The sequence below is a fragment of the Carcharhinus amblyrhynchos genome, chromosome 2 (assembly GCF_965287045.1).
Source record: "Carcharhinus amblyrhynchos chromosome 2, sCarAmb.v2.hapA, whole genome shotgun sequence".
NCBI classification, from domain to species: Eukaryota; Metazoa; Chordata; class Chondrichthyes; order Carcharhiniformes; family Carcharhinidae; genus Carcharhinus; species Carcharhinus amblyrhynchos.
Window position 1 is genome coordinate 119,898,012 of NC_137325.1, and position 25,548 is coordinate 119,923,559.

The following is a 25,548-nucleotide window of genomic DNA, read 5'->3' on the forward strand; positions in this document are numbered from 1 at the left end:
GCAAATTTCAATCAAAATCCCTTTGATGCAATAATTGCAAGTTTCAAAGTTTGAAGCAAACTTTGCTTTTTATTCATTCATGAGATATGGACGTCGCTGGCTGGCCAGCATTTATTGCCCATCTGTAGTTGCCCTTGAAGGACAGTTGAGATTCCACCACACTGCTGTGGCTCTCGAGTCACATGTAGGCCAGCAGATCTCCTCCCCTAAAGGACATTAGTGCACTAGGTGGGTTTTTCTGACAATCAAAAATGGTTTCATGGTCATCACATTATTAAATTCCAGATTTTACATGGGTAATAAATTCTACTCCAGAATATTTTTACTTCTTTGATAACTTAAAGTTACAATAGGTGGATAAACTCTAACTTCTTTAGAAATAAGTTACTGTGTACCTCATTCTTACTGCTATTATTTTATGAACTCAGTGTAAACAATATTATAAAGCAATTGTGTAGCAATAGAGTTATATCGGACTTTTCCCTCCCACTGGAATTTGAAAGTTACTTCTCTATACAAATTGTGGACACAAAGAAAAATGCATGGTTATTATTTAGTAAACTCAGCATGAATCAATCAATTCAATTTCAACCAAAAATACAAAAACAGTTTTAGAATATAAATTTGCAATTTTGGTGATGCAGTACAAGCTGCACAATGATTAATTTTTACATTCTCCTGTACAATTCATAGTTACATATGGTATACATACATGTTAAATGCATCATTGCTCAGAAACTGATGACATTCTCTACGTTTTAACGTCATGGTCAGAAGTTGGAGCAAATGCATCAATTACATTCTTAAAAAAAATGCTTTTAAATGCTTTGTGTCCCTGATAGCAAAACAAAGCGACGTTTACCAATCTTTTGAATGTTCAGCTCAAAATTTAGACAATTGCAACATCAACTGTGTATTTTACACTTTCTCTATATATCTGCGTGTTTCCTCTGGGTGCTCCAGCTTCCTCCTACAATCCAAAAATACGTAGTTAGGTGGATTAGCCATGGTAAATGCATGGAGTTACGGGAATAAGGCAGGGGTGAGGGTGGACTTGAGTGAAATGTTCTGAGTTGATGCAGATTCGATAGGCTGAATGGCCTCCTTGTGCCTTGTATGAATTGTATGGGATTCGATGACACATCTACTTCACTGAAAGTATAATTGTTACTTAGTAGGCCAATAACTTCCTCAGCAAGAAATTCAAACTATTATACTTTTTCAAAATAACATATGTACTGTAACAAATTTCAAGTCAAGACAAGACATCATAATTCAAGAACACCATACCGTAATGAGAATTGTCCAGAATGTCAATGTTAGTTCAAACAGAAAAACTCAGAAGAACTGAAATTCATTAAGACTAACACAAATCAAAAAAAAATAAAAACAATGGAAACTTAAGAGATGTATTTACATTAAAGGGCATTTCAGGATAATTTATATTAAAATAAAATACTAACTTGATCTGGGTGCTGCGAAGGCAATGAAGACGGAGCACAGAGATGTTCAGAGGAATTGCGCTTGTGCTTTTTTGCAGTGAACTGGAAAATCAAGATGTTTCTCATTGGTTACTCATGTATCCTCAATTTGCTATGGCTTTAAAAATTCAAAAAGAACTTGGATCTTTATCAAATAAACAAATATAGGACTGATACCTACTTTACTAATGACTGAAGTTACAGTACCTGCTATTCATTTTTCCCAGCTTGATGATCTCTGAATTCATACATTTTTAAATTATTTGTAATAACAAATTATTTAGCCTACTGTTTACTAAAAACACTATTCAAAAAGTGTCACAGGTATAATACCTATCTCCATAACAATGAAACCTATTGGTGGGAACATAGCAGCCATTTTCTTTGATCAGAGCCGTAAATGATGGTTGTGTTACATACTCTTGGCAAACTGATTTACTATCCAACTTTTTTTTTCTACAAATTTTTTCATTTACTGGAGTGTCACTCCCTAGTCCAGGGAAGAGAGATGTAGCCTGTACGTCTATCCACCATAATGAGATTAACTTCAGATCTGGCGACATTCTCCAAGGTCATTTTTGCACCTTTTACATGGCCTCCAACGCAAGTTCAAAACAACATCAGCATAACACATCTACTTTTCAACTTTAACCCTCTAAAATAAACTCTAGTGCTTAATTTACTATTGATATAAACTTACCACCCTGTGGCACAACTTTTATTGATCTGTGCACTGGCTTTCCCAGATCCCTTTGTTCCTGTATCTTACTTAGATTCTTATTTCCTTACCAAAATGCAGTGTCTCACATCATGCCAATTAAAAGTCAATTCTTTAAGTTTATTGATGTCTTCTTGCAAACTGTTGCAGTCTCTTCAATATTCAGTATCCCTCCCAGTTTGGTGTTGCCTACAAATGTGGAAATTGCAATTTTGATTCCAAAGTCCAAATCGCTGTTATGAATTGCGAACATGAATGGCCCCAGCACTAATCCTCATGGGAACCCAATTCCTACTTCTTGCCATTGAGAATTGCGATCCTGTAGCCCTTTGCATTCAGGCTTTTAGCTGGCCACTAATTATTCATTCTGCTACTTTACCCCCTGATCTTGCGCGCTGTAACTATATTAGTTCATTGTCTAACTAAAATATTATCAAAAGCTTTTGGAAATCTAGATAGATTTCAGCAAATAAATTGTCCTGATCTATTCACCTGTCTTCAATGAAGAGTTTTATCCAGCAAGACTCTCTCTCTCTTCTGAATGAATGTTGCATATGCATTCTTATCTTTCAAACATAGAAAGATGGAAAATAGGCAATTTGGTCTTTCGAGCCTGCTCCGCCATTCATCATGATCATGACAGGTCATCCAACTCAGTAACCTGTTCCTGCTTTCACCCCATATTCCTTGATCCATTTAATCCCAAGAGCTATACCCAACTGTTTCTTGAAAACATATAATGTTTTGGCCTCATTTGTTTTTTGGAGTAGAGAATGCCATAGCCTCACCATCCACTGGGTGAAGAAATTTCTCATCTCAGTCTTATAAAGTTTATCCCATATCCTTAGATTATGACACCTGGTTCTGGACTCCCACACCATCACGAACATCATTCCTGCATTTACCCTGTCTAGCCCTGTTAGAATTTTATAGGTTTCCTTAAGGTTCCCACCTTATTCTTCTAAACTCCTGTGAATTTAATTCTAACCGATTCAATTTCTCCTCATATGTCAGCCCAGCTATCCCAGGATTCAGTTTGGTAAACGTTCGCTGCATTACCTCTCTAAGCCTTCCACAGATAAGGAAATCAAAACTGCAAACAAGATTCCAGGGATGGTGTCACCAAGGCCCTGTATAACTGCAGCAGAACATTCTTGTTCCTGTGCTCAAATTCTCTCTCAATGAAGGCCAACATACCAATTTGCCTTCTTCACCACCTGCATACTTAGTTTCAGCAACTGCTCAAGTCCCAGATTTCAAAAATAATAACCTGCTTTCCTGTTTTTACTCCCAAAGTAGATAACCTCACATTGTAGACTGCATCTCTTATGCATGTGCCCACTCACTCAACTTGTCCAAATCACACTGAAGCATCTTCGCATCCTTCTCACAGCTCACCCTCCCACCCAGCTTTGTCTCATCTGTAATTCTGGAGATGTTATATTTAGTTCCCTCATCCAAATCATTAATATAAATCTTGCATAATGGACTCTAGCATTTTCACCAGTCAGGATGACTGGTCCATAGTTCTGTTTTTGTTCTACCTCCCTTTTCATCAGCTACCCTTCAATCCATAGGAACTGAGCCAGGGTCTATAGAATCATGGAAGGTGACAATCAATGCATCCACTACTTCGAGGGCCACTTCCTCACGTACACAGGGATGTAGGTTATCAGGTCCTGGCGATTTATAAGCTTTCATTCCTATCGATTTCCCCCAAATCATTTCTTTACCAATGCTGATTTCCTTCAGTTCCCTCTCACGAAACCTAGTATTCCCTAACATTTCCGGTGCATTATTTATGTCCTCCATTGTGAAGAGAGAACAAATGTATGTACTTAATTAGTCAGCCATTTCTTTGTTCCCCATTATAAATTCCCCAGTTTCTGACTACCTTCATGATTCATTTTGTCAATCAGTTTTTATGTTCCCTGCAAGCTTACTCGCGTCCTTTATTTCTTGCCTCTTCAATCTCTCTTTCCTCCTTTGTTCAATTCTAAATTGCTTCCGATCCTCACGTCTGCTGCTTTTTGAGCTATTCTGTACACCTCTTCCTTGAATCTAATACTATCTCTAAGCTCGTTTGTAAGCCATGATTTGGCCACATTTCCCATTTTAATTTTCTGCCAGACAGGAATGAACAATTATTGCAGTTCACCCATGTGGCCTTTGAATGGTTGCCAATGTCTATCAACTGTCATCCCTTTTAAGTAACATTTCCCAATCCATCATAGCCAATTCGTTTATACCATCATAGTTTCCTTTATTTAGATTCAGGACCATAGTCTCACGATCCACTATGTCACTCTCCATCTTGAAGAGTTCTATCATATTGTGGTTGTTCATCTCTAAGGAACCTTGCACAACTAAATTGCCAATTATTCCCTTTTCATCACACAATACCCAGTCTAAGATGGCCGATTCTCTAGCTGATTTCTCAACATATTGGTCCAGAAAAACATCCATACGCTCTCCAGGGATTCCTCCCCTATGGTATTTTATTAATTTGATTTGCCCAATCTATATGCAGATTAAAGTTATCCATAATTACAGATGTTCCTTAATTGTATGCATCTCTAATTTCCTGTTCAATGCCTTCCCCAACATCCCTACTACTGTTTGGGAGTGTAGATACAACCCTCACTAATGCTTTTGGCATGTGGTTTATCTCAGCCCTACCTGTGCAGATTCCACATCATTTAAGGGAATGCCCTTCCTCATTATTGCATTAATTTCTTCTTTGCTCAGCAGTGCAACTTCACCACTTTTTCCTTTTTGTCTGTCCTTTTTAAATACAGAACACGCCTGTTGTTCAGTTCACATCCCTGGTCACCCTGCAGCCATATCGTCGTAATACAAATGGCATCATACCCGTTTACATCTATTTGCACAATTAGTTCATCCACTTTATTGCGATTGCTCCATGCATTAAGGCACAAAGTCTTTAGGCTTGTCTTGCTAACATTCACTGTCCTATTCCCATTATTTTTCACCGTGGCCCTGTTTGCTTCTGGCCTTTGGTTTCTCTGCCACTTTTCTTACTCCTGTCTTTTGTTTTCATCCTGGTTTCCCCCTCCTCTGACTCCTTACGTAGGTTTCCACCCCTCTACCACTTTAGTTTAACCACCACCACCCCCACCCGCCCTCCAACTACTCAAGCAAATATCCTTTAGATGTTTCTAAATCTTTTAATATTTTCTTGTTTAGTATGACATTACTTTTCCGACCACCAATGTAAAGCTGAATAGCCTATATTTTCATCCTCAAGTGGCCACACAGCTTGTCCGACAACTCTTTTACTGTTAATTAACTTGAAGATCTTTAGATTCAGGCAGCACGATGGCACAATGGTTAGCACTGCTGCCTCTCAGCGTCAGAGGCCTGGGTTCAATTCCCAACTTAGGTAACTGTGGAATTTGCACATTCGCCGTGTCTGTGCGTGTTTCCTCTGCTTGCTCCCACAGTACAAAGATGTGTGTGTTAGATGGATTGGCCAGGCTAAATTGCCCCTTATGGCAGAGGGATGAGCTAGGGTAAATGCCTGGGATTATGGGGATAGGACTTGGGTGGGATTAAGGTCAATGCAGTCTCAATGGGCCAAATGGCTTCCTTCTGCACTGCAGGATTCTATGATTCCTTAATTTAACTGCCAGTCCATTCCTGTTGTTGCTTTGCTCTGTGAATTTTAGATTCAAACTCGTATGTCAAGCTGATATCTATCATACACCCCCATTTTTGCTTCATTCTACTTTCCATCAGCTTTGTCATCCAGGGAGCTCTGGTTTTTGGTTGCTCTCCCTTTCCTGTTTGTGGAATGAACCTGGGCTGTTCAAGCCACCTCCTCTTAAAGATCACACACTGCAACATTACATTTCTGTCTGCCCATCTTTGACTCTAATTTATCCGAGCCAAATCAGTCCACAACTAAAATTAGCCTCCCTCCAGTTGTTTGTGGACTAGAAATCCACAGAGCCTGACTAATGCCCTGGGACTATGAGTTCAAATCCCACTACAGCAGCTGATGCAATTTTGATTCAATGAATTACTAAATCTGGAATTAAAAGCTCATCTCAGGAATGGTAACCATGAGATCATCAGTAGGTGCTGAAGGGACCAACAAGAAAAAACCTATGAGACCTCACTCACCAATCTTGTCTCCTAGTCACAATCGCACCCACCCATGAAAGTATGGATAGAAATGACCAGCACACAGCCCTTATGGGCGAAATACTGAATTCACATTGAGGATTCAACCCATTGCTTTATGTGGTATTATCACCATGTAAAATGGGATAGATTCAGAACAGATCTAGTAGCTCAAAATTCGGCATCCATGAGGTGTTGGGAATTATCAGCATTGAACTGCATTCAACCACAATCACTGCTCAACAAATCCATCAGGATACCATTACCATCAAGCCAAGGGATCAACATTCAGTGAGCAGAGTGCCAGAAGAAGCATCAAGATATCAAGAAATAGCTGAAGGCAAAGGATGTGGACCCTGACAACATGAGCAGAAGACTTCTACTTGAGAACTAAGCAGGTTGTGTCAGTACAGCGAGAAATGCTCAGTCAGGTTCTGCCAGGGCCACCTGACTGTATCCTGACGTCGGACCAAACGTTGACAAAAGACCCAAATTCAAGGCAGCAGCTGGCACAGTGGTTAGCACTGCTGCTTCTCAGTGCCAGGTACACAGGTTCAATTCCGGCCTCGGGTCACTGTCTGTGTAGAGTTGGCACTTTCTCCCAGTGTCTGCGTGGGTTTCTTCTGGAAGTTCCGGTTTCCTCCCACAGTCCAAAGATGTGCAGGTTGGGTTGATTGGCCAAGCTAAATTGACCTTCATGTCAGGGGAATTAGAATGGCAAATGTGTATGGTTATGAGAAGAGCGCCTGGGTCAGATTGTGGTCAGTACAGACTCAATGGGCTGAATGACCTTCTTCTATACTGCGGGGATTCTATGAGGTCCAAGTGACAGCCCTTGACATCAAGTTGAATTTGACTAAATGTGATACCTTATACAAAGCAAACTAGTTCTCGTTTTTGGAGACCAATCATCTCAATCTCAGGACATCACTACAACAGTTCCTCAAAGTGGCATTCTAGGCCGAATCAATTTGAGCTGCTTTATCGTAAGTTCAGAAGTGGGGACATTTGCTGATGACTGCAGTGTTTAGTACTATTCACAACTTCTCAGATACTGAAGCAGTCTGTGCCCATATGCAGCACGGCCTGAACAACATTCAGTGGCAAGTAACATTAGTGCCACACAAATGCCAGACATCGACCAAGTCCAAATAGAGGGAATCTAACCATTTCCCCATGCCATTCAATGGCAATGCCATCATGGAATCCCTCACCAACAATACCCTGGCGTTACCATTGACCAGAAACACACTGACCTGCTTTGGTAACTACAGGATGTATGTGGCAAGTTGCCAGTGTATATACTGTATGTCTGGTGGATGCATCATCTCACGTGAGAACACCATCCACCAAGTACACAGGATATACTTTTGCAACTTGGCCAATGTCATCTACCTGATACGCTGCAGGAAAGGACGTCCCGTGCCATGGTACACTGGGGAGACTATGCAGACGTTATGACAACAGATGAATGAACACCGCTCAACCATCACCAGGCAACAATGTTCTCTTCCTGTTGGAGAACACTTCAGTGGTCACAGACATTCAGCCTCTGATCTTCAAGTAAGCGTTCTCCAAGGCAGCCTTCACGACACACAAAAATGCAGATTCGCTGAGCAGAAACTGATAGCCAATTTCCGCACACGAGGACAGTCTCAACCGGTATCTTGGGTTCATGTCACACTATCCGTAACCCCTATGACTTGCCTGGGCTTGCAAAATCTCACTGTCTGGCTGGAGACAATACACATCTCTTTAACCTGTGTTTAACACTTTCTCCACTCACACTGTCTGTGCCTTTAAGACTTGATTACTTACAAAGACTCGCACTCCAACTATTATTTTGTAAATTGAGTTTGGGTCTTTATATGCCCTGTTTGTGAACAGAACTCCCACTCATCTGTAGGGGCAGCACTCAAAGCTGGTGGCTTGTACTACCAAATAAATCTGCTGGATTTTAACCTGGTATTGAGAGACTTATCATGGCAGATATTAGAACTTATGAAATACTCTCCACTTGCCTGGATAAATGAAGCTCTAACACGCAACAAATGCTGTAAACCTCTGACTCTGAGGAACTCGACACCTCGCAGGAAAAAGCTGGTACCCTATTCACTACTTTAAACATTCACTATCCGTACCAGTGGCACCAGTGTGTACCATCAAGTTACATTACAGTAAATCAGAAAGACCCATTTGATGTCATCTTCCAAGCTGCCAAATTCTATCACCCAGAAAGATGAGAGCAGCTGACACGTGGGCACACACTACCTGCAAGTTGCCTTCCAAGCCACACATCATCCTTACCCGAGACTATATAGTTTGTTTCATGGGCCATTGCAAAAAATACCTGGAACTCCCTTCCTAACAACATTTTGGGACTGGATGGGCTACAGCAATCAAGGTGGTGTCTCATTTCTACCTTCAGAAGGACAATTTAGGAATGGCAACAAATGCTGGTCTTGCCAGTGACTTTCATACTTAGATTACTGTTTGTCCTTCTCCATAACTGACCTGAACCTTATGGATACCAAGATTGGTGGCATAGAACATAACAGTACAGGCCCTACACAGTCCTCGATGTTGCGCCGACTTGTGAAACCAATCTAAAGCCCATCTAACCTACACTATTCCAATATCATCCATATGTTTATCCAATGACCATTTAAATGCCCTTAATGTTGGCAAGTCCACTACTGTTGCAGGCAGGGCATTCCACGCCCTTACTTCTCTGAGTAAAGAACCTACCTCTGATATTCATCCTATATCTATCACCCTTCAATTTAAAGCTATGTCCCCTTGTGCTAGTCATTTCCATCCAAGGAAAAATGCTCTCACTATCCACCCTATCTAATCCTCTGATCATCTTATACGCCTCTATAAGTCACCTCTTAACCTTCTTCTCTCTAACGAAAACAGCCTCAAGTCCCTCAGCCTTTCCTCAGAAGACCTTTAAAGTGGACAGTGAAGAAAGTTATCTCCAATTGCAATAGGATCTTGATCAATTCAGCCAGTGGACTAATGAATGGCAGATTCACTTTAATTTAGATAAATGCAAGGTGATGCATTTTGGTGGATTAATCCAGGGCAGGACTTATTCAGTCAATGGTAGGGCACTGGGGAGAGGTATAGAACAAAGAGATCTAGGGGTGCATGTTCATAGCTGCTTGAAAGTGGAGTCACAGGTGGACAGAGTGGTGAAAAAGACATTCAACATGCTTGGTTTCATCAGTCAGAACATTGAATACAAGAGTTGTGATGTCTTGTTGAAGTTGTACAAAATATTTTAAGGCCACATTTGGAATACTGTACACAATTCTGGTCACCCTATTATATAAAGGATAATATTAAACTAGAAAGTGTGCAGAAAAGATTTACTAGGATGTTACTGGGACTTGATGGTTTGAGTTATAAGGAGAGACTGGATAGACCGGGATTCTTTTCTCTGGAGCATAGGAGGCTGAGGGGTGATCTTATTGAGGTCTATAAAATGAAGGACGTAGATCAGCTTGATAATCAATATCTTTTTCCAAAGGAAGGGGAGTCTAAAACTAGAGGGCATAGGTTTAAAGTGAGAGGGGAGAAATACAAAAGTGTTCAGAGGAGCAATTTTTTCCACACGGGGTGGTGAGTGTCTGGAACAAGCTGCCAGAGGTCGTAGTAGAGACAAGTACAATTTGTCTTTTAAAAAGCATTTAGGCAGTTACATGGTTGAGATGGGTATAGAGAGATATGGGTCAAATGTGGGCAATTGGGATTATCTTAGGGGTTTATAAAAAAGGGCAGCACGGACAAGTTAGGCCGAAGGGCATGTTTCCATGCTGTAAACCTCTATGACTCTATACTCTGATTACGACTTTCCACAATGCTTCCCAACTGTTTCGTTTTCCATTTGATCCACCTACTTCCCCAGGAAGGGACTACTTCTTCCTCATTGGGAAGGAAACATTCTGATCAAGAAAATTCTTCCTTTGAACACAATCATCGCTCCATTCAACACTAGGATATTGGAGTTCTTGCATTATTACTTAGTTCTTGTACCTCCCAGTAATTTCTTTACAAATCCATTCCTTTATCTCCTTCCCAATATTTGGTGGTTTATAAAGGATACCAAGTAGTGCAGTAGCTCCTTTATTGTGTTTCAACTCCAAACAAATTGATACTGGCCTTAATGCCTCAAAGATATTCCCTTTTTCCAGCACCGTAATACTTCCTCAACCAAAACTGCTACCCTTCCACACCATTTATTCCTCCCCATGATTTCTGAATACCCAGTACCCAGAAATACTGAGCATCCAAATTCTTGCCTTTTTTGAATGTCTCATTATCACTACATCATATTTGAACGTGGCATTTATGTTTGCGAGTCACCAGCCTTATTAGCTACCTTTCATGCATTTATATCCACTCCAAGCTAATATTTAGACCTCTTCATAATTCCTATGTTCTGACCTCATTCTGTATTATTTATAATTTTGCCTCTTCTAGTCCACTATGCATCTTTTCTTCTACTTTTTAGTACTATAACTTGGTGCCCAGCCACACGTCATTTTAAACCTGCTTTCTCATTCAGAATTTACCTTATACATTGGGTGATTGCATTGAATTGCTACCCTTCCCCTGAAATTACAGAACTGTGGGTGTGTGCCTTACAGATACTAAAACACTAACACATACAGTTCAGAAAATGAGGATCTGTCATGCGTGTGCGCTTTTGCCTACACTATAACTGGGCACATTATATCTGAAAATCTACTTAAAATATCCTCCTCACAATTCTATCATACCTCTGTGAATTCTCACCAATTCTCTCCATGTTTGCATAACATTTCAAGTCCGTTAAACATTTAATGATAATACGCAGTCAACTATTCTGTTGGCACAAATTACATTTAAGCTATTTGAACAAATAAAATTATGCAAAGAAATTATATTAAAAAATGTAATTGCACTAAAGCCAGAAACTAAAATATGATAAAGGGATAAGTGAATAATGTACATTTCATTGAAGTAAATACTTGATTTCTTTCTGTTATTATATAGCTATTTTAAAAAGTGTGTGCACTTTTGTTAGATTTCCCAAATGAATTTATTCCACCTGAATACTGAGTGAGTTTAAAGTCAAAAAGCCAATTTTTAAATTGAATGTGGTCCGTTTGTACCATGAAGTACTGAAACCTATTTGTGAACACAACAGTTAAAATGTTTTTTTCCAGGTCCCTTGGGTCTAGCAGATAAGAGCAGATTCAATTTCAGATACATTACTCAAATCAATACGAGAAAAATCACATTCAATTTTAAAGGTTGGATTGTGGGGGTTGGGATGCAGTGAAAGGAGATACCAGGGTGTGTATGTACACAAATCTTTGAAGGTAGCAGGACAAGCTGACAAGGTCACTTGGAAAAAAAGGCACATGGGATCTTTGGCTTTATAAATAGAGGTATAGGAAGAGTACAAAAGCAAAGAAGCTATGTTAGACCTTTATGAATCACTGGTTAAGCCTCAGCTGGGGAATTTTGTCTAATTTTGGCTACCGCACTTTAGGAAGGATGTCAAAGGATTAGAGCAAGTAGAGATGAGTTTCACTAGACTGTTAAGGGATGAGAGACCAGAGAAAGTGGAACTGCTCTCCTTACAACAGAGGAGAATAAGGGGAGATTTAGCAGAGGTGTTCAAAATAATGTATGTTTTCAATAATGTAAATAAGTAGAAATTGTTTTCAGTGGCAAAAGCACCAGTAATCAGATTTAAGATAATTAGCAAAAAGAAGCAGAAGCATGATAAGGACTTTTTTTTTTAAATTAAAAATGAGTTTTGGCCTGGAATGCATTGCCTGAGAATGCTGGGAGCAGATTCAATAACTTTAAAATCAGAATTAAATTAAGATTTAAATGGGAAAAATTTGCAGGGCTCTGGGGAAAGAAAAGAATGAGACCAACTAACTGGATAGCCCTTTCAAAAAGCCTGCACAGATAAGATGAATTGTCCTCTCTCTATCATCCTATGACCCTATATTGCACCACTTTCCATATGGCACATTGCCATTAAGCTGAATTTTAAAGACATCGATACTTCTGTTAAAATTATGGTTGGGCAAAAAAAACTCAAATTTAATTTATTATGGATACTCAGTTGTGCAGAGATGGAATAATATTCCATTCAGTCCATGGACTAGCTCTGCCTATATATCGGAGCTGATATTTTTATTATAAAAATCCAGCACTACGTTTTGCAGAATGTAAAGAATTTCACCTATAATCAAGATTAATCTCTATTTTAAATAAATTAAATTTTTGCTTGCCCCTTGTCTCCCATATTGGCAGGTGTGGGGGTGATATCAGGCAGCCCACCCACCCTTGAACCTAAGAAAGCCCTTGAGCAGCTGTTAATGGCTACTTAAGGATCTCATGCTGGATCTACAAAATTGAGAAGATGGCAGCTATCAAGGTGAAGCAGGACCTGCCTCCTCAAAGGGGTTGTGAATCTGTGGATTACAAAAGGAACCTCCCCAGGGGGAGTCAACAGGTTTCAGCATGTTTGGGACTGGATTAAGTTTACTCTGTGGATATTGGAAGCTGTTCAGGTGGAACATGGAGGGGAAGGCACCTTCAGTTTGCATGCATCATTGCTACCTCTGCTGCATGCTAAGCAGGATTGGAGGTCTCTGCCTCTCAAAGGGGCAAGAAGCCCTAATTATGGAGGATGTTCCAGGCTGGAAAGTTGGCCAGACTGTTTACAACTCTAACAGCTGGCCCACACCATCAGCAGTGGAGCTTTATAACTACAACCCGAGGAAGAATACCACAGAGTAAAGATCAGATTCCAGCGGTACATATGACTGCTGTGTGAGAACTTCAACCAGGGATCTGATGTTTACTTACACACACACACACACACACCACAGCAGCAGCACCACCACCCCCCCTCCACCTCCCCAGTGGTTAACTTCGCAACAAATGCGGTATTGCTAATAAAACTGATGTATGTAGTTTCCAAAAAAAAGGAAGCAAGGCAGGAAGTCCACCTGCTTTCACTGCATGGGCTGCTGGGGGGCCGATAGGGGTTCTACCTCCTCTTAGGCTTTCCTGTGTTAATCAGAGGCACCCTCAGACCTCTAAAATACTGCCCACACAAAAATCTGCCAGGCAGGCCCAATTAAATTCCCCAGGCTCATTTTAAGTGCAGCATCCACAACATTTCTTCCACAGGGACTACTTTGTAGTTCTAGCAGTGGCCATTACTTCACCCTCACGCTACTGCGATTAAAGAGCTGCCTGACAATCAGGTTGGATGGCTGCTCTTTAGGATGGGAAGGAGAAAGAGGTACAATTTCCACCCTTATTTATTTAAGGCTGCCCCCAGCTGCTTTGTGTTGCATTTTCAGCTGGTGCAACACCAGCAGACTTTTCAATCGTTGGGGGTGGGGGGAGGGGTGTGTGTGTGTGTGTCAGTCAGTCAGGGATGATGGTGGTGGGTTTTTGAGGGGGGGGCAGGGAGGAGGGCCACACAGAGTTGGTTCAAGTGTTTTCTGTTGTTATTACACCAGATTCCTATCATCTGCAATATCTTGTTTTTATATTTCTGCCCAAATCACAGAAAAAAAAGAAAAAGATCAATTTATGTAGTGCTTTAATCATGTCACCTCAAAGTACTGTCATTATTGTCAGTAAACTTGGCAATAAGCAAGCACACAACAATGCTCCACAGACAGCAATGTAGTTACTTTAGGTAAAATGTTAGAATCCGTCATCAAGGAGGAAATAGCGAGGCATCTTGAGGGGAACTGCTTGATAGAGCAGACGCAGCACGGTTTCCTTAAAGGGAAGTCGTGTCTGACAAATTTACTGGAGTTCTATGAGGATGTGTCTAGGGCGGTGGATAGAGGAGAGCCGGTGGATGTGGTCTTTCTGGATTTTCAGAAGGCGTTTGACAAGGTTATTGCAGAAGGTAAGGGGGCATGGAGTTGGGGGTAGGGTGTTAGCGTGGATAGAGGATTGGTTGTCAAATAGGAGGCAGAGAGTGGGGGTCAATGGGTGCTATTCGGATTGGCAGATGGTGACTAGTGGAGTGCCCCAGGGGTCGGTGCTGGGGCCTCAGCTATTTACCATTTATATAGATGATCTGGAGGAGGGAACCGAGTGTAGGGTGTCGAAATTTGCTGATGACACCAAGATTGGGGGAAAGGCAAATTGTGCGGAGGGTGTGGAGAGTCTACAGAAGGATCTAGATAGGCTGGGCGAATGGGCCAGGAAATGGCAAATGGAATTTAATGTTGGCAAGTGCGAGGTGGTCCACTTTGGTAGGAATAATGGTAGGAAGGATTATTACTTACGTGGAGAAAAACTGCAGCAGGCGACGGTGCAGAGGGACCTCGGGGTCCTTGTGCATGAGTCACAAAAACCCAGCTTGCAGGTGCAGGAGGTGGTCAGGAAGGCGAATGGGATGCTGGCCTTCATCGCGAGGGGGATTGAATATAAAAGTAGGGAGGTCTTGCTGCGGCTGTATAGGGCATTGGTGAGGCCGCAGCTGGAGTACTGCGTGCAGTTTTGGGCGCCGTACTTACGCAAGGATATTTTAGCCTTGGAGGGAGTGCAGAGGATGTTTACTAGGCTGATGCCAGAGTTGAGGGGGTTGAGCTATGAGGAGAGGCTGAATAGATTAGGCTTGTACTCGTTAGAGTTTAGAAGAATGAGGGGAGATCTCATTGAGACGTATATGATGATGAATGGGATGGATAGGATAGAGGTGGAAAGACTCTTCCCGCTCAGAAAGGATAGTAGGACTAGGGGGCATAGCCTCAAGATAAAGGGGGGGCGGTTTAGAACAGAGTTGAGGAGGAACTTCTTCACTCAAAGGGTGGTGAATCTCTGGAATTCTCTGCCCGTTGAAGTGGTGGGGGCTGCCTCGCTAAATATTTTTAAGATGCGGGTTGATGGGTTTTTGATAAGAGAAGGGATTAAGGGTTATGGGGAGAGGGCGGGAATGTGGAACTGAGCCATGACAGATCAGCCATGATCTTATTGAATGGTGGGGCAGGCTCGAAGGGCTAGTTGGCCTACTCCTGCTCCTATTTCTTATGTTCTTATGTTCAAATCAGCATTGAGTTAACCACTGATGTTGGGAATAGCAACTTTATGCATTAAATAAGTTTTCACTTAGTTAACTGGGTACAATTTCCTACCTTTTCAAGGTCCAATTGCCCAACTCCATATGTGCTATGTCTCCAATTTGTCAACACTAACGGCTCAGTTGGCTTCCTGTCCAAGCTTCTACTTTTACCAACAGCTTCCTGTTGCTTGGCTGAGATGTTGTACTATTAATAAAAAAAATGAAAACGTGATGTTCATCATTTACTAAAACTAGCAAAAGCTAGTTTTTGCTACTTCACCTTTAACTTACCTTCTGTAAATCTGACACAATGGAAAATTGTTAACTCAAAAGTGTCATTCAATATTAAGCCATGAAATAAATTATTATACTGAAGGTAGAGCAAGACATCAGGCTGTGGTATCTAATCTTCTCTGGCCACATTACTGTGGTCATTGTCCAAGAAGCAACTACATGGAGTGGGAAGACCGACATCTCCCTACAGCTAGAAAAAACTCTGGACAGGAATCAGTTTTGTGCAGGCACCATATCTTCTCTATAGTGCTCAAATTGTTTTCTGTCTTGTGCTTGTAGAATGCTTTCAGTGTGTGCTTAGAGTTGGAATAGAGGACACAGGCAGCATTGCTTCCCCCCAACCACCACCACTACCATCACAATATCCCTTCCACTGGAGCTGGAAGATTGGAATCATGCTGTATTAATACTTAAAGGAGCAGTGAGGCTTCACCATTACTGGGTGTTTTTCCTCTCCTTTTGATTAACTCAATAGTGGCAGCGATTAGTGCTGCTGCCTCAGTGCCAGGGACCAAGGTTCGATTCCTGGCATGGGTCACTGTCTGTGTGGAGTTTGCATGTTCACCCTGTGTCTGCATGGGTTTCCTCTGGGTGTTCGGGTTTCCTCTCAGTCTGAAGAACATGCTGATTTGGTGTGTTGACCCGAAAAGGCGCCTGAGTGTGGCAACTCGGGGGAATTTCACCGGAACTTCATTGTCGTGTTAATATAAACCTTACATGTGACTAATAAACAAACTTTTTTTTAAAACTTGTGTTCCCAGTAGCTGACATGCAAACAATGAGTAGAGATTCCAATGTTTCATTTTGTTTGAGGAAGTATAATGATCCTTCTCTTGACCTCCCAAAATCTCATTAATACACATTCAATAACAAGCAACAATTTAACTTTCAAATTGTGGCGCACCTTTATTTATAGCTTTAATGGAAAGTCTGGCATCAGTCCTTGCTTCCATCTGTCCCACTGAACGAGTCAAATGGAAATGACTGTAGTATTGACATTACAAAATGGATTACTACTTTTTTTTAATGGAACGTCTGAGGAAGATGGGATGTTTAAGTACACAGGCAAGTGTGGACAACTAGACAATGATCATGAGTTGAAATACATTGTAGTGTTTTGTTTTATGGTTCATGACCCTTCAACCAGGTTTCTTAAAAAGAAATAAAATGTATGGCACACACTGGGGTTGGTTTAAGCTCAGTTGGCTGGACAGCTGGTTTGTCATGTAGAGCAACATCAACCGCAAGGGTTCAAATCCCGTACCAACCGAAATTCTTCATGAACGCCCCACCTTCTCAATCTTGTCCCTTGCCTGAGGTATAGTGATCCTCAGGTTAAATTGTCAACAGTCAGCTCTCCCCTTCAAAGCAGCTAAGGTCATCTGTGACAATGCTGACTTTATCTTACACTTGTTACATTTCCCTACTTGCTGGAAAAAAATGCTTTCAAGCAGCATACAAATCATCAGTTTTACAGTATATTTTTTACTTCCGTTCCTAAAAGGAAACATCAGTTCACACACAGCCTCTAGTTATGGGTTTTTTCCAAGAAAATTCGAACGAACAGTTCAAATGCAGGACTTGAAAACAACTTGAGGAATTCCACTCACGTGAAACAGATGGTAATTTACACACATCTGGTTCTTTCCCTGTCTGTCCTGCATTCCTCTGCCTACACAGCAGGAAGTTAGCTTTGCAGCACTTGAATTGGTGAGCAGGAAGTTAGTGATAAGCATATGACTCAAACTGACAAAAAAACGGGAATGAATATACGAATCAAAGGGAAGGGAACATAAGCATGGGGCATTTGAATCCCTGCTGATTTTCATCAACAAATATGGGCAATTGGACACCGATCAATGTTCACATAACATGTACAAAACAACATCACTGAACTTTTTCCCCCCCAATAGTATACTTTATTTTATTCATTATACTTGTAATGTTAAGGCACAGTACATAACAGTTCAAATTTGACATTACATCAAGTACAAAATAGATCAGTGTGGTAAATTTGCCACAAAAAGGTAGTCAAATATGTTGTGATATTCAATCTTCAATATTTAAAATATGAGGTCATCCATTTTCATAGGAATGACAGCAAAATGGATTATTTAAATGGTAAAAAATTGCAGCATGCTGCTGTGCACTTGGGTGTCCTTGTGCATGAATCATAAAAAGTTGGTTTCCAGATGCAGCAGGTAATTAAGGCGGCAAATGGAATTTTGTCCTTCATTGTTAGAGGGATGGAATTTAAAAACAGCGAGGTTATGCTACAGCTGTATAAGGTGCTGGTGAGACCACATCTGGACTACTGTGTACAGTTTTGGTCTCCTTACTTGAGAAAGGATATACTGGCACTGGAAACAGAGGACACTCACTAGACTGATTCCAGATTTGAGAGGGTTGGCTTATGAGGACAGACTGAGTAGACTGGGGCTATACTCATTGGAATTCAGAAGAATGCGGGGAGATCTTTTAGAAACATAAGATTATGAAAGAAATAGATAAGACAGTTGCAGGAAAGTTGTTTCCACTGGTAGGCGAAACTAGACCTAGGGAGCATGGCCTCAAAATAAGGAAGAGCAGGTTTCGGACTGAGTTGAGAAGCAACTTCTTCACAAAGGATTGTGAATCTATGGAATTCCTTGCCCAGTGAAGCAGTTGAGTGTGCCTCACTGAATGTTAAGGTAAAGACAGATACATTTTTGAACAGCAAAGGAATTAAGAGTTATGCTGAACAGGCTCAGGACTGGAGGCAGCTTATTACACAGGTCCCTTGTATTAAGACTAGGCCTGCTAAAGATATCAACATTCAAATAAGGACATGCTTACTGTAACACTTCATCATCACTCGCTGCCAAACTTCCCTCTTAATTTTAATCCCCTTTAAGGAAAGAAACATAAAACTCAGGTCTCAAATTATACATTAGTGTTTCAGGAGCTTTACAACTACACTGACCCATGACTTCCACTTTCAATGGAGCTGAACTTGTTGGCACATGAGATGGTCAGTCATCGGTGCAAGAATGCCCCTCCCTTTACTGGAGTAGGGTCCGCTGGAAATCCTTGTGTATTAGAAACCACTTCTTGTCAAGTGTCCATGGCAGCATTTTCTTCTAATGTGTGTCTGGAAATTTTGCTGTCTCCGAGTCACGTCATAGATGAATGTGACCCTGAAGTCTGAAGAACTCTTCCATTGGTCAGTTTCACTACCAAAGATACTGGAACAGTTTTGTTCAGTATAACTCCAGGCAGCCAACACTGGTTACTGCCAACATGCCTTACATCAGGTTGAAATGTCTCTCCTCCTGCTTTTCCTGCCTCTTTCCCACTCTTGCTTTGGCATCTGGATGTAGCAGATCCAAGTAAGACTGACTTCCTAACCACCAGTAATTCAACTGGTGAGAGTCCCGATGTTGTTTGTGGCTTGGAACAAGCACTGAGTTTGGTTCCCAGGGTATCACCTGCCATTATCCTCAATCCTTTTCTCAGAGTCTGAACAGCTAGCTCCGCTAAACATTTTAAAGTTGGATGTAAAGGCACGATACGCACATGATGCATTCCATTCCTTTGCATAAACTCTTGGAACAAATTATTTTGATTTGATTAATTATAGTCACATGTATTAGTATACAGTGGAAAGTACTGCTTCTTACAAGGTATACAAACAAAACATACCGATTATAGAGAAGGAGAGAAGAGGGTGCAGAATGTGGTGTTATAGTCATAGCTAGGGTGTAGTAACAGGTCAACTTAACACAAGTTAGGTCCATTCAAAAGTCTGATGGCAGCAAGAAAGGTGGTGTTCTTGAGTTGGTTGGTATGTGTCCTTAGAGTTTTGTATCTTTTTCCCTAGAGAAGGTGGAAGAGAGAATGCCCAGGGTGCGTGGGATCCTTAATTATGCTTTTCCGAGTGTCAATGCATGGGAGACTGGTTTGTGCAATTGACTGGGCTTCATTCATGACCCTCTGTAGTTTGTTGCAGTCTTGGTCAGAGCAGGAGCCTGGCCAAGCTCTGACACAACCAGAATGAATGCTTTCTATGATGCATCTGTAAAAGTTGGTGAGAGTCATAATGGGTATGCCAAATTTCCTTAGTTTTCTGAGAAAGTAGAGGCATTGACCGGGTTTAACTGTAGTGTCTACATGGAGGGACCAGGACAGATTGATGATGATCTGGACACCTAAAGCCTTGAAGCTCTTGACCATTGCAACTTTATCTCCATTGACATAGACAGGGACATATCCTCCACTATGTTTCCTGAAGTCGATGATTACTTCCTTCCTTTTGTTGACATTGGAGGGAGAGATGGTCGTTACAGCAGTTCACCAGATTCTCTATCTTTTTCCTGTACTCCATCTTGGCATTGTTTGAAATCCGATCCACTACAGTGTCATCAACAAACTTGAAAATCGATTTGGAGGGAATTTGGCCACACAATCATTGGTGTATAAAGAGCATAATAAGGGGCTGAGGACTGTGGGGCACTGGTGTGGAGGGTACATTCATAGGAAAAATGGTGTGGAAGGCTGAGCTGTAGTTGATAAATAGGAGTCTGACATAGGTGTCTTTGTTATCCAGGTGTTCCAGGACTGAGTGCAGGGCCAGGGAGATAGCATCTGCTGTGGACTTGTTGCAGCGGTAGGCAAACTGTAGTGGATCCAGGTAATCTGGGAAGCTGGAATGGATTCATGTCATGACTAACCTTTCGAAGCACTTCATAATGATTGATGTCAGAACCATCGAATGATAGTCATTAAGGCAGCTACCTGGCTTTTCTTTGTAAATATTTTACCGTTATCAGAAACATGAGAACCCCGTAAACCATGAGGAGCAAAAAGCCTGGCATAGCTTCTTTTTTGTAATGGGAGCTGCAATGTTGCTTATGACGTGTACTTCTACCCACTAAGGATGTGCACCCATGATGACTAGAAACGTATGACCCATGAACAGTCCTGCAAAGTCCACAAGAAGCCTAGACCACAGATGAGCAGACCACTCCCATGGATGTAATGGTGCTGGTGTTGCCATCCTCTGATTGTTCTGACATGCAGAACAGGATTTCACCAAGTTCTGATCCACCTTAAATATATTATCTGGCTAAACTTTTCATTTGGGAGGCACCTAGGTGACCTTCATGAAATTCATTCAAGACTTGTGAAAGACCAGAGGGTGGGATGACTATTCTGGACTCCGAGATTACAACCATTCTACACACTCAGCTCATCTTTTCACTTTGCATGTGGTCTCAATTCATCATTCTCTCCAACCTTCGGCCAACCCTGCATCAGGAATTTCTTCGACTAATTAAATCTTTCACAGCAAAAACGACGGCTAGACTTTTCCTGGTTAACTGCAAATATCCCTTCTCAACCGTTGTCAGCGTACATGATGTAAAACCAATGTGTTTTTTGACCAGCCCTCCATCAAATGCCAGAGTACTGCCCCAACACAGTAGGGTGGGGGATTGCATGTCAAGAGTTCTTTGTCTTGATCAAAGTGAACCAACAGGTTAGCTAATTCTAACAGCACTTGCATGTCTTTGAAACTTTTTATGTAAGCCCTCACTTCCATTTTGTTTCTGCGTGCAGTAGATACAGTGGCACCAACACTACTTAAAGGCCTGGCAGAAACTTCCTGCAGTAATGACCTGAACACAAACGCACTTCTGGGGTTTGGAACTTCCTTGATGGAAACATATGTAGAAGCATAGAAGATAGCAGTAGGAAGTCATTTGGCCCTTCGAGCCTGTTCTGCCATTCATCACAACCACAACTGATCATCCAACTTAATAGCCTAATCTGATCCTGCTTTTTCCCCATAATCTTGGATCCCATTCGCCCCAAGTGCTATATCTAGCTGCCTCTTGAATACATTCAATGTTCTGTCACCAATTACCTCCTGTGGTAATGAATTCCACACATTGACAGCTCTGACTTCGCCTTCCACTGAGGACAGACACTGCATTGTGATTTTGTGACACAAATATTCCAAACTCTGTGCCTGGAAGAAGCACTTGCTATGCTTCAGGCATGGTTCTGCCTCTAAAAATCTTCTTAACACTTGATCTAGGTTGTTGAGGTGCCCCATCTCAGTTTTCAAGTAAACTGCTACATTAGGATTCCCCTGCAACTGATTATCCATCGTCTTCTGGAAAATCACCAGACTAGAGGACACTCTCAAAACCAGACGACTGCATTTGAACAAACCATTAGTGTTGATTGTGACACGTTTCGAGTCCTCCTCTAACAAAAGCTGTTAGTAGGCATGGCTCATGTCAAGTTTAGAGAATGTCTTGCTCCTGCAATGGGGGAAACAGATCTTCTACCCTTGACAATAGATAGACATCCAGTTTAGAGGTCTGATTAATGGCAAATTTGTAATTCATAGAATCATAGAACCCTACAGTGCAGAAAGAGGTCCTTCAGCCCTTCAAGCCTGCACCAACCACAATCCCACCCAGGCCCTACCCCCATATCCCTACATATTATACCCACTAATCTCTCTAACCTACGCATCCCTAGACACTAAGGGGCAATTTCTTAGTAATGCCAATCAAGCTAACCCGCACATCTTTGGACTGTGGGAGGAAACCGGAGTACCCGGAGGAAACCCACACAGACATGAGGAGAACATGCAAACTCCACACAGAGTGATCCAAGCTGGGAATCGAATCCAGGTCCCTGGAGCTGTGAAGCAGCAGTGCTAACCACTGTGCTACCATGCCGTACTGTAATTCCCACATACGTGCACAGTACCATCACTTTTAGAAACAGAAATAAATGGAACTCCCAGATGTGAGAACCAAATGGGCTCAATGATTCCAAGCCTCTGCAGCCATTCCAATTCCTTTACCACACTGCTTTTCATGACATAGAACACTGTCCTGGCCCTGAAAATGCTTTGAGAAGCCAGAGAATTTACAAATAACTGTACTACCATGCAAAGTACCCAGTTAATCTTGAAAACGTCAGGATGTTTCTGAATTATACTCTGTTACCTCTGTGCGTTTAACCTTTCTTTTAAAATTTAAACCTCATGTATTACTCACAAGTAGGCTTACATTAACACAGCAATAAAGTTACTATGAAATTCCGCTAGTCACCACACTCTGGCGCCTGCTTAGGTCAAAGCACCTAACCAGCACGTCTTTCAGACTGTGGGAGGAAACTGAAGCACCTGGAAGAAACCCATCCAGACACTGGGAGAACATGCACAGACTCCACAAAGATAGAGACCCATGCCAGGAATCGGACCCAGGACCCTGGTACTGTGAGGCAGCAGTGCTAACCACTGTGCCGCCCCAATAACACCATGTTGCCCCGATCCAAAAAAAATTTTAATTGAACCAGTCGAGTAAACGAGTCCAGTTTCTTTTTAACCACCAGGAGCCCTGCTCTTGCTTCTTGACTGTTGTAGGTAATGTCCAACTCTAACACCTCAAGCAGTGATATAGCCTCTCCGGTATATATTCAAAGTTGGATCCTTGTCCGAGTAAAGGCTGGTACCTACTTAGAGCTCCAAGTCTTCCTGTAGGACTCTGTTAATTATTGAAGCGGGGGCTTGTGTGTCCACCACCATCTTGATTTGTTTTCTATCGATCTCTACTGTAGAATAGATAGGCTCCACATGCTCATCACTCACATTTAACAGTGCTTCTCTGCCTGCCCTGAGCTTTTCAGGCAACGTGTCACTGACAAAGGCTTTCTGAATCTGAATTTCCCGTTCAGCCTTTAACCTGATCTTGGCACTTCTGCAATTCCATTTCTTTGGCCATCTTTATTGCAATGGTGGCAAACAGCATCCATAAATTTGCAATGATTTGCATAGTGTTCTTTCATACCTGAAACATTCTACGGCTTTCACCTTATTGCTTGCAGCTTCAGTCTTCACACGATGCATTGTACCTGCCTGTGCACCACCAACGGCCTTTTGAATATCTTTTGCATTGCTGGCAGCCATCTCTATACCCTTAGAAATTTCTAATGCCTTCTTGAAGGTCAGGGTGGCTTCTCCAAACAAGTGACACTGAATGTGGTACTCATTACTGTCACAGACTAGTCTGTCCCAGAGCATGTCCACCAATGCTACTCCAAACTCTCATATTCTGAGAGTTACCTTAAGTCAGCAACAGGGCTAGTCACAGATTGTCCTGTGTTCAGAAAATGGCTACGGAACTTGAAGAACTGGACAATCACTGAAGGCTGAGGATTGTGGTATTCTGAATGAATGGAACCAAATCCACAAATGAAATATCCCAGTTTCTGTGGTGTTGCTACATCCCTCAGTAGTTTCTAAGCCTTTGCACCATACACACTCAGGAGAATTGAGCACTTTTTAGCATTAGCTGCAATTCCATTTGAAAAAAAAGTTTTCCAACCTTCCCACAAATTGAATCCAGCCCCCTTTCTCTTCAACAAATTCACTGGTAGTTCCAAACAGTCATGGTGCTGCTAACTTGTTTCTAATTAGTAAACTTATGAATCCACTGATCAGAGTCACTGACCACCATTCATATTGCAAATTATCTACTCACTGTGCAAATCTTCATAGCACCAAGTTGAACATTGAATATTTATTTTCCAGTTTTCTCCTCGTTGGGAAAAAGATTGCTTACTTGGTCACAAAAAAAGGTAGTCAAACACATTGTGTTATTCAATCTTCTTCACTTATAAAGAAGTGGTTCCTATTTTCAAGAAAGGGCACAGGGATAGCCCTGGAAATTACCGACTGGTGAGTCTGACTTCAGTGGTTGGTAAGTTGATGGAGAGTATTCTGAGGGACAGGATTTATGAGCATTTAGAGAAGTTTAGAACAATCAGAAATAAACAGCACGGCTTTGCCAAGGGCAGGTCGTGCTTTACGAGCCTAGTTGAGTTCTTTGAAAATGCAACTGAATACATGGACGAAGGAAGAGCAGTGGACGTGGTTTACATGGACTTCAGCAAGGCGTTTGATAAGGTCCCCCATGCAAGACTTCTTGAGAAGGTGAGAGGGCATGGGATCGAAGGGGCTTTGGCCTTGTGGATCCAGAACTGGCTTGCCTGCAGAAGGCAGAGAGTGGTTGTGGATGGGTCTTTTTCTGCATGGAGGTCGGTCACCAGTGGAGTGTCCCAGGGATCTGTTCTGGGACCCTTGGTGTTTGTCATTTTCATAAATGACCTGGATGAGGAAGTGGAGGGATAGGTTAATAAGTTCGCTGATGATACGAAAGTTGGTGGTGTTGTGGATAGTCTGGAGGGATGTCAGAAGGTGCAGCGTGACATAGATAGGATGCAAGACTGTGCGGAGAAGTGGCAGATGGACTTCAACGCGGATAAATGTGTAGTGGTCCATTTTGGCAGGACCAACGGGATGCAGGAGTACAATATCAGGGGTAGGAGTCTTAGCAGTGTTGAGGAGCAGAAGGATCTTGGGGTCCGGGTCCATAGGACTCTTAAATCGGCCTCGCAGGTGGAGGATGCGGTCAAGAAGGCGTATGGTGCGCTGGCCTTCGTTAATCGAGGGACTGAGTTTAGGAGTCGGGAGGTAATGCTGCAACTTTATAAGACCCTTGTCAGACCCCACTTGGAGTACTGTGCGCAGTTCTGGTCGCCTCACTACAGGAAGGATGTGGAAGCTATTGAGAGGGTGCGCAGGAGATTTACAAGCATGTTGCCTGGATTGGGAGGCATGCCTTATGAAGATGGGTTGAGGGAGCCAGGTCTCTTCTCCCTGGAGAGGCAAAAGTTGAGAGGCGACCTGATAGAGGTTTATAAAATGTTGAGAGGAATAGATAGGGTGGATTCTCGGAGGC

The 25,548-nt window shown here is 41.9% G+C and overlaps 1 protein-coding gene across 3 annotated transcripts in view; it reads right to left on the minus strand.

Annotated features, from left to right (window-relative positions):
• The window catches only part of arhgap12b (Rho GTPase activating protein 12b), a 220,588-nt gene that overhangs the window by 59,194 nt on the left and 135,846 nt on the right, over window positions 1–25,548 (minus strand). For all 3 annotated transcript variants that reach the window (XM_080212046.1, XM_080212037.1, XM_080212026.1), the window contains 2 exons: window positions 15,528–15,659; window positions 1,464–1,544 (listed from right to left, as the gene is read on the minus strand). In XM_080212046.1, coding sequence (XP_080068172.1) covers window positions 1,464–1,544; window positions 15,528–15,659 — 213 coding nt within the window. The remainder of the gene's footprint in view (window positions 1–1,463; window positions 1,545–15,527; window positions 15,660–25,548) is intronic.